At 49.2% G+C, this 11,926-nt stretch overlaps 4 protein-coding genes across 4 annotated transcripts; 2 read left to right on the forward strand and 2 right to left on the reverse strand.

The window, feature by feature from the left end:
• Positions 1–1,529: 1,529 nt before the first annotated feature.
• BGZ61DRAFT_498766 (fungal trichothecene efflux pump-domain-containing protein) lies at positions 1,530–3,277 on the forward strand (the record flags this gene model as incomplete). Its single annotated transcript, XM_046251322.1, has 5 exons — positions 1,530–1,608; positions 1,662–1,877; positions 1,933–2,312; positions 2,363–2,815; positions 2,963–3,277. The coding sequence occupies 5 exons, from the start codon at positions 1,530–1,532 to the stop codon at positions 3,275–3,277; spliced, it is 1,443 nt and encodes a 480-aa protein (XP_046097577.1).
• A 912-nt stretch (positions 3,278–4,189) lies between these two features.
• On the reverse strand, positions 4,190–4,453 carry BGZ61DRAFT_318475 (uncharacterized protein; the record flags this gene model as incomplete). Its single annotated transcript, XM_046238905.1, has 2 exons — positions 4,190–4,353; positions 4,417–4,453. Coding segments are annotated over 2 exons (201 nt in total), but the record flags the coding sequence as incomplete, so codon positions are not given.
• A 3,155-nt stretch (positions 4,454–7,608) lies between these two features.
• BGZ61DRAFT_484363 (uncharacterized protein) lies at positions 7,609–8,932 on the forward strand (the record flags this gene model as incomplete). Its single annotated transcript, XM_046249600.1, has 5 exons — positions 7,609–7,709; positions 7,785–7,804; positions 8,096–8,254; positions 8,473–8,606; positions 8,684–8,932. 5 exons carry the CDS (start codon positions 7,609–7,611, stop codon positions 8,930–8,932), a joined length of 663 nt encoding a protein of 220 aa, XP_046097579.1.
• A 1,033-nt stretch (positions 8,933–9,965) lies between these two features.
• On the reverse strand, positions 9,966–11,482 carry BGZ61DRAFT_431089 (uncharacterized protein; the record flags this gene model as incomplete). Its single annotated transcript, XM_046243836.1, has 2 exons — positions 9,966–10,932; positions 11,074–11,482. 2 exons carry the CDS (start codon positions 11,480–11,482, stop codon positions 10,466–10,468), a joined length of 876 nt encoding a protein of 291 aa, XP_046097580.1. The 3' UTR covers positions 9,966–10,465.
• Between the last annotated feature and the right edge of the window lie 444 nt (positions 11,483–11,926).

Genomic DNA, 11,926 nt, shown 5'->3' on the forward strand with positions numbered 1-11,926 from the left:
AAGTCTCCATTCCTAAACTTACACCGCCAAGCGAACCACCTAGCTGTTACACCCCGCTACTGATTCTTTGTTACCTGTTGTAAGGGGGACTCAACTAAAAGACAAAGTCATCAGCCCAGTCGCGGAACATACACCAAAGACGCACGGAGAACCATCGACTGAGGCTCTGATACAGAGCAGCCATGCTCATCCCAAGAAACGGCAAGTGCAACCTAAAAAAACAGCTGATAATTGTCGGCGATGGAGCGGCTGGAAAGAGCTTATTACTCTAGTAAGTGACACCGCTCTAGCCACACACATGGGGATTTCAGATAGATTGAACCCCAAAAGTCCACTAGTTAACGGAGATGGATAGGCATCTGTCTCACGGAAACGTCAACAGTGTTTGTTCTCCAGTACCCGCCTAGGCCCTGCCAGGACTAACGTCAACGGGGGTCATGAATGAGTATTTCGTAACATCAGGTCCCAGTGTCTTTAGCCTAGCCCCAAGCGCCTCAATATACCCAGCTGAATTATGTGCGTCGGAACAGTGGATAGGCGAGGTACAGCACTTCCTGCCAAAGACACCCATCATGCTAGTGAGAAATAAGCAAGAAAGGCATTGCGTGCTCGGCCAAGATCGGCGAGGGAGTAAAGGAGGTGCTCGAGCACCCGGCTTTATATGCCCTCCAGACAGATTTGGAATCTAAGTCCTCCTAGGGTTGATAAGGCACCTTCTTAGGTACAAGGAATAAGATAGAATATCAGACCATATGGGAAATAGGCCCTTCTATCCCAAGTACCGGCGTCGTTCCAAATAGGGAATCAGTCCCGGGGTGGGGTGGAAAGGATTGGTTGACTAGTTGAAGCTTGACGCTTGCTCTGCCGTTCTATCCGTCTATTGAGGCTAGATTGTCACTAATACTCTCCACCCCCGCATCCCTTTCAGCCATTAGAGAAGGATACCGGAAACATGCCTCGGCTCCCAGCTCGATCTACCCGTCGCCCTAATTCGAATTCGACCCAAAACGCGGGGAAGGCCGTTGATGATTGCCAGACAGCCAATTACTGCAGTTGCGTATTCATCCCAAACCGAGGATCACACCCACCCTGTAGTTCTAGACCAGCCTTGACCAACCACACGCGCGTCGGTCCTCACGGAGGCGATTGGAGTGATATGAGATTTGGCTGTGAGTCGTCAAGACCGATAGCTACTACCCATAGTTCAAGATCAACATCATAAATAAGGTCCAACCCCCAGGAGTTCTCTTCACCCATCATCCTCCAGACCCATTCTTACAATTATTACAACATCTCGGACTGTAACAAGCTCAATCCCTCACGATGGTGGTTTTAGACCAGTCGCCACCCCTGGCTCAGAAGCATGAAGTCGACACCTATGAGGCTCGAGTCGAGGATGCTGGCGAGACGGGTCACTCGGACAGCGTCCATAGCGATACACCTCTGTCCCCTCCAAAAGTGAGAAAGCTCCCCTTTGACACTTGGTTTCTTTTACCAGCCCCAGTGTGCATAAGCTAAATCTCCAAAAGATGACCCCGCGACGATTCATGGCTTGCACGGCGATGGCTTTTGCTTGGACCAGTGGACAAATGCCTCCCTACCTCTGGGGTTCGTATTTGTTAACATTCCCCTGCTAAGAGCCGTCACTGACTGATACTTAGGTGCAATCCCTCCGATCATCTACGGTGACATAGGAGGAACCGATCGTTGGGTCTGGTTCATCACAGCGAATCTCATCTGCCTAGCAGCGATCTGCCCATTCGTTGGCGCCCTGTCTGATATCCTTGGTCGTCGATATGTTGTAATAATGGGCAGCCTATTTATCATTGTGGGGCAAATCGTTTGCACGACTGCGCATACTATGAACGTTTTTATCTGTAAGTGATGAAACCATACGAACAGACAGGTCACAGTGACACTAACGACCTCAAGGCGGCATGGCCCTCTCTGGAGTTGGTGCTGGCATCAACGAGTTGACCGCCATTGCGGGGACGGCTGAACTCGCACCAACCTCGCAGCGAGGCATCTACGTCGCGGCTCTGATAATGACCATCCTCCCGTGGTGCCCGTCTGTTCTTTGGGCTCAGCTTATTGCGGCCAACTCGGGTTGGAGATATGTCGGCGTCATGATCATCGTTTACACTGCGGTCGGTCTGCTGGTTGCCGTCTTCTTTTATTTTCCCCCGCCTCGCAGCGTCACTTCCACACTTTCTCGAAAGGAAGTCTTCGAGCGCATCGACCTTTTGGGGGGTCTAACTTCAATCGCCGGCATCACGCTGGTGGTTGCTGCCATCTTGTGGGGTGGTTATACAGTAAGACACCCAGGCCAGTCATCGTATGTGATCAAGCTGACACTTCAAAGTACTCATGGCGTAGCGTTCATGTCATAGCTCCATTGATCATCGGCGTATGCGCATTTGCCGGATTCGTTTGCTGGGAGATTTGGGGCGCCAAATATCCGATGATTCCCAAAAACTTCGGCAAAGCCCCACGAACCTTGGCAATTCTTTTGCTCATCAGCTTTATTTCCGGCGCAAACTTCTTCTCAGTCCTGATGCTCTGGCCCACGCAAGCCTTCAACGTATATGGCCATGATCCCGTCGCCGTTGGACTACGAGGTCTTCCTTTCGGACTCGGTGTCATGCTTGGATGTGTCATTACGTTGGGACTCATGAGTCGTCTGCGAGGCCAGGGCATTCGATGGCTTCTGACTGTTGCGTCTTGCGTCATGACAGCTGGATGCGGAGCTTTGGCTGCAGCCGACTTGGACAACGAGAAAATTGTCTATCCGATTCTTCTCATCGCAGGCCTCGGTGTCGGTGGAATCGTCGTGCCAACCAGCGTCATAACGACAATCATCACGCCCGACGAGATTATCGCCACCATGACGTCTCTAACACTGTCTATTCGCGTCATTGGAGGTGCCATTGGCTACGCCATCTACTACAACATCCTAGTGCAGAAGTTGACTCCATTGCTTATAGCGCGTGTGTCGGGTGCAATGGTTGCGAGTGGTGTTACAGACCCAGACACCATAAAGGCGGCGATTGGGCTAACAGCCACGTCACTCATCAAGGAAATAATGCTTCTGCCGGGAATTGATGGCAACGTCACAAAATGGGACGCTGTGGTCACAGCGGGTCAGTCGGCGTATGCTGATGCGTATCAGTGGGTTTATTATTGCAGCATCGCTTTTGGTGGCGTTTCCGTTTTGGCAAGTTTGTTTGTGGAGGACATTGCGCAATTCATGGATGACCATATTGCCGTGGTCATCTAGTGAGACTGGACATGGCGACGGTTAGCCATTGATATAAATGAGACGTGAGAAGCTTCATTGAATAGCAATACTATCTCAAATTCTACTGTTCTTCTTCGACGTCAGGTGTCGTCTAAAATTTGTTCATGACCTTACTGACAGGGCTGTTGTCAAATACGTCCTCGTTCAAGATTCATAGGCTGTCTATGCACTGTGCACAGCGTAGATATTTGTATTAGGTAAACTACTGGATAAGGAGATGTGGGTGCGTGATTTTTAGTCAATGCATAAAGGTTTATGAAAACCAAGAGAGCCGAATAAGAGGATCCTATGACACTAACTGTCCCCTCTGATCTTACACTTTAGTCAAGAGTGACGGGTTGAGCAGAGTGTCTAGACTAATCATCTTGGGGCCCGTGGGGGGTCTTCTAATCTAACTTCTGTCTGCTCCCTCAAGGTGAGCAAGTTGCCGGCACAAGGTCAAAAAACACAGTTTTATCCACAATTCAAGCATTTGTGTGGGGGGTCTTCTCAGAGTAAACAGCGTGTCGATTCAATCCTTTAGTACATATCGACCAGATATTCACACATGAGACAACCGAAGGTAAAAAAGTGAGGATACTGACCACAATCCTCGTGGCACTGGTACCGAAGGGTGCCGGGTTCTTGCCGCTTCTCGGCAGATAGAACGGTGATACGAGAAGGTAGGGGCTTAGGGTCAAAGTAAAGGTATGTAGGATTCTGATTTCCACAGCTAGCTAGCTGCAGTCGGAGCCATAAGGGCTCCAACCCACAAGGCCCTACGGCTTGAGGCATCAAACCCGGTCCCTGGCTGCGAGGCCAAGGAGCCGGCTTTATGCATCAGACAGTGTAATGATATTCAAAGCGACGATCGACAGTGCGAGCAGCGACTGCCGGAGCCGCCGATGGGCTAGGGGAGGCCGTGAGACCACAGGTTTTGGCCAGGCTGGTGACGCTGGTGCCGTAGTACTGCCAGATGTTGTAGGTGTTGGCACAGCTCATGCAACGACCATAACGCTGATTCCACTCAGCGTTAGAGCAATAACCAGCAGTGCGACCTAGGGTAATGAGAAGGCCTAATAAAAGCACATTGTTAATTTCATATTCTTGAGACCGTACAGGTCGGAACGTTTATTTACCGCAGTCTTCATGACATTGATACAACGGGGTGCCAGGCTCCTGACGTCTCTCGATGGCGGGGACTGTGTCGGGGAACTCAAAGCGAGGGTCGATCGATGCTACTGCCAGCGTGGCATAAGCCAAAATAGCGTAAGTAACAAATGAACGCATGTTTTCGGAGCGATCGGAAGGCTGGTTAAACCGTTAGATAGGCTAGTATGGTGCTTGAGGGCTAGGCCAGTGAAACTGAGGAACTGAGGGACAGAGGATTGCTGGTAACATGAGGAGAATCCCGACTCTTATATTCCAGAATTCACCTTCGTATTTTATCATAACCCTTTTTTTCAATGCACATGTTAAGGTTGCAGTATGAACAGGGTTGTGAATTCCCGACAGGGTCGTGGTTAACAACCTATGTCTTGGCTTTGGGATCGCCACCGGATTATCGTCGCCAACCATCCTTGCGCTTCGGTCTTGCGCCTTAATTCTGCTACTCCCTCGTCAGAATTTGTCTCTGTTGCCTCGTAGTGGTTGCATACGGTTCCCTCTCGTGTTCTTGGCGCGTCTCCGAAAGCGGGCATTCCGCCCATAGCATACACAGATTGTAAAAGAGAAGAAAATGCCGCGAATCGCCTGACGCCAAGCGCAGGATATGTATGATGCATTAGCGAAATTAAGCATCAACGGTTGTCTCCTAATCGAGGATCCTCCCGGCACGGCGTAGAAACCCGATCTTGTTGAAGGATCCGACTCGGAGAGCGAGGGATCCGGATCAATTGTGGGTAGGACATCAGCGGCCCCTGCTTAGTCGACCTGCCAAGATGTGACAATAACCAATTACATTACTGTGCCAGGGGACATCTAATCTTATCAGATCATCTGATAAACAAAATCCTGGCCAAGACAACATTCCGGGGCGGCCGGGGTAGGCTAGCGAGCGACCATGACGATATGGCCCATGTCAGGTGGGGGTCGTGAGGTGTTTGTGCTGCCTTTCTTCAGTCCGTAGGTTGGTTTGGCATTTCCTCGATGAATACAATATTAATGTGAGTAGGGGAGATGGTAGGACAGGGAGATCGCAGGACAGAGTAGGCACTCAACTGCGTTTACTTATTCCCTTGGTCGCACTTTGACCCGGAGTTAATTGCTCTGCTAGGTCTTGGGGGTGAACCAGTTTAGCTCATCATTCTGGACGAGGTATCCACATAATCAGCTAACCTACGCTGCCTCGGTGCATCGTATATGGAGATACCGCTTTCCTCCTCTCCTGTATCTCGTTTCTCCATATGATGACCGAACCATCCGATTCTCGGCCTGCTCCAGCCATGGCAGTGCTCCACCCAAGACAATAAGCTTCTTTAACCTAGTCAGGCCAAATACGACATTGACGTTCAGACAGGGTAGTCCCATGGAGTAGTAGCCACACTTATTAGTCTTCTTGATGCGCCACCCTTGAATTGGGAAAACCGCCGCCGCCTCCTCCATTTGGAAATCAAACGCCGCTTCCTCGGTTCGTATAACCGACTGATAGGCTTTGAGCTAAAAACTAAGGTATTCGGGAAGATCCTGAACTGGAACTAGAGCGAATGACCCTAGTCCCTCCATCCTACGTTTGAGTGGCTGAGTTAGAACAGCGCGATCTACCCGGCGGAGAAATCCAGAATAAAAGTAAGAGGCATCTGTGGAGCAATTTGTCATGTGGGACGGTGAAACTGGTCCTCGGTTACGGCCAAATGACGCGCGGAGACCGTTTAGGCAGCCTGCTTTAACTTAGTTAACGTGAACCTTTACAGGATGCGGACTGGGTGGGATCGGTTGGAGCCAGCCACAAACATAATGTTCAGCTACAAAACCAAAGGCTGGGGCTTGAAGCAGTAACAAAGAATAATGCCAGCAAATACAGGGATATAAGCTGTCACTGGAGCCAATTGGTGACTCGACTCCAAACTTATCTCATGTGGTACAGTGGTTTGGTTGGCACATCGCCCAAATCACTTATCATTCCACCCTGATCGAATGAGCCGTCCCGTACCCAACATGTATCAATGACTGCCCAAAAGGCAAGCTTCTTTGCAAGCCACCTCACAGTGCATTTGTTTGTAGGGGTTTCATTGGCTGCAGCCAGCATGAGCTGCGTTTATGTACATATTTAGATAAGTTGTTTGATTATGATACCAATTAATCCTGGCTACAGTAATACGTAGTGTACACTATTTTTGACCTTGTGCCGGCAACTTGCTCACCTTGAGGGAGCAGACAGAAGTTAGATTAGATTAGTAGTGTACACTATACTTTTGGCTCAGCGTTTAATTGAACACAAGTTATGAAATCCTTGTGCTGCCAACTTCTCGCCCTCTTCACCCCTCGTTTGGCCTACACAGTTGTAGATGGGTACAGCTCTCGCATGGGTCTCCCCATTGAGCCTATAGCCCCCATGAAATCCGTATCATATCATAGCGGGATCCTTCATCAAATCTTTCCAATTTTTATGGCTTAAGCGGATTATTCCCTTCTGGCAATCCGTTGGCGAAGGTCCCATTCGCCCCATTCGTATGGGTGACACCGTTCCCATTTGCTTCCGGCATGGATCGTCTTTGCGCTAGACTTGTTGTCTTCTCTTTTTTTGACCCAACTAGGATCTTGCAAGAATAATATGACCGAGTCAAATTCTCAGGCAGCTAAAAGATTTGTGTAATATTATAAATTATCCTCGCCGCTCGGTCTGCTTCCTCATCAGGCAATGCCATACTTAAGTTCAGGAGTCTAGGATAGAGCACGAATCGGAGGTTTGCTATTTCGGGGTTGTGCCAAATTCAATTTTGACCTTTCCATTGCGTTTCTGCCTTTCCATGCATACATACATATCCATTTCTCCAATACAGCCATCAAACTGCGTAGGTGCTGACTTCTCACTTTGTTACCCCCAGCCGATATCAAGTTACGGTTGCTCATGACTTCAAAAGGGGGATACTGCGAAATACTACACATCTCCCAGCCTTTCGTTATGCTTTTCATCAAATTATCAATGCCGGATTAATGTTACACCTTATCATTATCAGATGTTTGAGGTTAAATACAAAACGATGGGCAGCCGATACACACTGCACCAGCGTGTTATTAAGGCTCAATTGAATCAGTGCCTGGGTGTGTAGCTATGTTATCACCAATAATAGCACTGTTTCGACAAACAAGCCAATTTGCAAGTGGACGTCATGTCCGCCGTGCAAGAGGAAATTGCCGACTCGTTTCGCGATGTATTTCTCAAATGCGAAGGCAAGCTAGCTAACTATTCTATCGATATCTTATTAGTCCAGTAAGTAACTCTAGCAGATTGGACGCCCATTCCTATAGCTGGGGTGATGGGCAAAATTGTTATGATGGTATCTAGCCATGTCTTTGGAGGCACCAGTCAGTCTATCACACAATGAAGAATGTAGGCATCTATCAACTTTACTATGCCAAAGCTCAAAAATCTCCAGAAATACTCAAGCCACTGAGTTAACTAGTGTATTTTGAGTGGGCTGGGTATATGGTATCCATTGTTGATCCCATTGTTGGTGTTTTTTTTTTTAACTGTTGAGCTTCTAGTCCCCCCTCTGGGTATGTGTGTACTGGGGCTCTCGATAATCAAGCCACTTGTAGCTCGTTTTCTCCCCCAGGTCCGGAGGATCGCTTCCCACTTCGCTACTACTGAAGCAGCAATTCCAATACTTGAAGCTCGACAACGCACCGGGGAGAAAACAGCCGATTTATCATACCGGATGACAGATCAGGCTGAGGGCGAGGAGAGGCAGCGCGGGTTTCTGCGCACGCAGCCCTCTTGTCCAGTATCCCGACGAGCGATACGTCCTGCTGGATGTGGGCGACCGCCTGGACTTGCCCTCCAACGTGGATCGATCGTCGGCTTGTTGATGTATCGCCTGACAGCTGACAGTTCATAGCCGGTCTCGCTGCGCACGGGTACACCTTTTGTTAATGTAGTTACGGAATGTTGGACGGGGGGCACATCATAGGCCAGCTAATGTGTTGGCATCAATCAACCCTCAAGAAGGACGGGGAGTGAACACACCCCGCAGCGGACTCCAAAAAAGAGGCCAATCATGATGATGCGCAAGGCATTGGAGTTGAAGAATTGTACAATGTTGAGTGGCACTGCAGGGTCACGAGTTTGCCTCATTCAGGCTGTGATGAATTACCTTTAGTACGAGATGTGAGTCTACATCCAGGCAGTTCATGGATGCACTGCTTACTTTCGATATCTAACAATATCTGCTGACAACTATCCAGCTTCAGTCGCCTATAACTGGGACTTTAGAACCACTAGGTATTATGGTCATGGCTAAGTTCACCTACTCACTGTTAACTCAACCCGATGACATCAGGGTATTGACTTTATATCCTGATAACAGTAAAAGTGGTCTTGAAGGATCCATCAAGCACAGTCGGCTTTCTGTCATCAAAGCTAGCCCACATCATATCCACACACTGCGAAGTGATCTCCAACCTTCAGAATCGCAATATTTTAACGATCAATAGGCTAGGCCAGAGCAGTATCCTCAGCAATCTCCTTACTCCCAAGTGGCGACTCACTCAGGCGTCTGGAATTGGAGTTTTGTTCAATCTGGGGAGTTGCATAGGCTGAAGAATAAAGGTAGAGTGAGACTCTTCCAGCAACATCTAATGAGTCAGGAGACAGGTCATCGTAACCGAACCAAAATTTCAGTTTCACTGCAACCGTCAAGGACATGGTAAATGGAACTATATTACACTCGCGTATCCAAGGGGTGATCCGACAAAAACAGAGGTCAGCGATGCTTAGATGGCCCGCAGCGTGGCTGACCGACGACAGCGCGGCTATCAATTCTAACTATCCCAAGTCAAGTCAAATTAAGCCAATTCAAATCACAGAAATCCTTAAGTTTATTCAGTTAAATAAAAATACTTCAGATTCGCAAATTAAATATATTATCAGGTTCTTGATTAGTAATCTACTATAGGGTAGGTGGCTTATTTATTAAGGGGTATTTTAGACAGATTCTTAAGTTGGACCTATATATTTAGGATTTTTAGCCACTCAGAAGTTGGGGATTCCTATAGCCTGTGTACAGCTAAGATTGCCTTCTAGATTGTACAGGAGAGGCAAGCCGGTCGCGGCTTGCGCAAAGAGCCTTGAGGAACGAAGTTGGCTATGGCAGTTTCGAGGCCAGTTGAGATGTGTTGGATGGAAAAGTAACTGTCAAGTGCGAATATTGGCTTTGGGTTGGGTGATGTTGGTCACATAGGGGTCCTTTCAAGGGTATGCTGGTGTAGGAAGTGAGGGGTCATGAAACACAATGCAAGATTGAAAATGTCGTGGAATGGAGACGCAACCTTGCGTCTGTAGAATCATGTATCCATCATGACCAAATGTCCAATTCGCCTCTATGAGGTATGTATGGGAAAAGATACTGGGAGGGAGCGTCAAAGGGCAAAGTGGAAGATTTACAAGGTCTGTATGCCCAAGGATGGGCAATGTGGGCGGGGAGCATTTGCGTACTTTGGAGAATATTGATGGTTGACACTGGTGGGTGGATAAACAGATATCTCAGTCAATTTGTTGCTGTACGGAGTGACGATTTGTTGCTACAATAAGGGGATTTTTTGAGTGGATCCTTATTCAACTTCCTGATATTTCTTTGGGGGATGACGGTTGCGATGTGGTCGGGGCGAGTCTGACGAGAAGGCTGTGATTGAATCGGATGCGGGCGGATCTGGACGATAGGTAGTGGGAACATCCGCCTCTGATACATCAAGCTCATCTTGTGTGGAAGCCGAAACGGCGAGGGATCTGATTGGCTCATTGCTCTGAGAAGAGGGAATGGTACTGGAAGAGGCCGGGGACAGGCGTCGTTTCTTCGTAGGGGTCTGGTTGCAGTAAGAGTTTGTTCGCTTCGTCGGTGGTGTGCTCGGTTCGAGCGACGCAGACGTGGGAGGAGTGGACGGGGCAGGAGGAGATTGGTGAACCGTTGGTTTTGGTGGAGAGGCAAATATAGCTTTGGCATCCCCAAAGGCCATAGGGCCAGAGGACGGTTATTTCGGTGGGATAGAGAGTGATAGGGCTGCGGAGGCCAATTTGGATGTGGCCCTGTCGAGAAAGGTCCAGGTATCTGGTACGACGATGAAAACGTAGTCCCGGTTAAAGCCGGGCGGGTGCATTATGATGCTGTGGTCGAGTAGGCTGACAACTTTGCCCGTGCAAGTGAAAAGTGCGTTAGCTTGAAACTGGGTGTCCTGTCTCTCGACTATTTTCTTGCACAGAGATGCCCAAGGATTGGCATGGATGGGGAAGATGACAAAGACGTGGAATGGATGGAAGCCTTTGAAGGGTGTCTTATCAGGTTTTCCGGGGGCAACGAATGTAGAAAGTTGGACGAAGCCGCAGCATTTCAACTGGACGTCGTCGAGTCCTGGAATAGACTCCTTTCGTAGCATTGTGCAGCCGGAACCGACAACAGGGCCGGTGAACGCGACGACGGGAGGAATAGCGGGGAAGTGGTCTATGGAGGCAAAGTTTCGGGGGAGAATGCTTTGACTCGAGTCAGGGGGGGATTTCAAGGTCAGTTGTATGCAGCATGCTTACGGCTGGTAGCCCTGATCACGGATGATAAGAGCCGGAATGGTGTATTGTGTGATGGCACCAGTATCCGACTCTAGACCATCTCGCTGCTCAACCTCCCAGGTCAGGGCGTACGGGTGAACACGACCGTTCATGAAGAACCATTGCTCGGACCATTCTGAGGCAATGACTGGTTGATTGTAGATGGAAAGGTTGAGGCTGAAGAAGATGCAGCTGGAGGGGTTGTAGGGGTCTGACCGAAGTTGCGCATACTCGGGAGTCAAAATCCAGGACGGGGCAGGTAGGAAGACCCTCGCCAATGCCTCTGCGTTAAGTCCCTTAATGTGATACTGGTTCTGATAGGCAAACCTGGACGGGCAGTCTGGCTGGACGAAAAGCATCATGGACATATCACTGCCCGCGTTTGTCTGGGTCTCGAGAGGTTTGCGCGGGTTCGAAGGGCCATTGGCGAGGGGAGCGGGAGTAGACATGATACACTGGAGCAGTGGCTGTCGGAAACGAGCCAAGAATATCCGAGACGAACGTTAAGAGGTAATAGGATTGTAGGTGCCGCGGTAGGGAACAGCAGAATAGGAAGTGAGTGAGGTGACGATGGCTTGGTCTCTATATGGATATAGATGCAGGGGTAGCTCTCGCGGGCCACAGTATCTGGGATGCGGGGTTCGGCAGATCAGAGCCCAGACTGTAGACGACAGTCCGGGAAAGCGTCAGGTTTCAAGTAGATGAAGAATGCGGGGTTTGGGTCATGGGCAAGGTCGATCTGGCGCCAGAGACGTCATTGAAAGTGATATATGTCAAATGTCAGAAGTGAGATGTGACTGTAGGGGATGGAGTAGTGTCTTCTTCTGTGAAGCAGGTGAATGAAGGCGAAGTGACGACATGGAATCAGCTGATATCAGGGTAGCAACGGTTTC

The sequence above is a fragment of the Ilyonectria robusta genome (assembly GCF_021365365.1).
Source record: "Ilyonectria robusta strain PMI_751 chromosome Unknown BGZ61scaffold_29, whole genome shotgun sequence".
Taxonomy (NCBI): domain Eukaryota; kingdom Fungi; phylum Ascomycota; class Sordariomycetes; order Hypocreales; family Nectriaceae; genus Ilyonectria; species Ilyonectria robusta.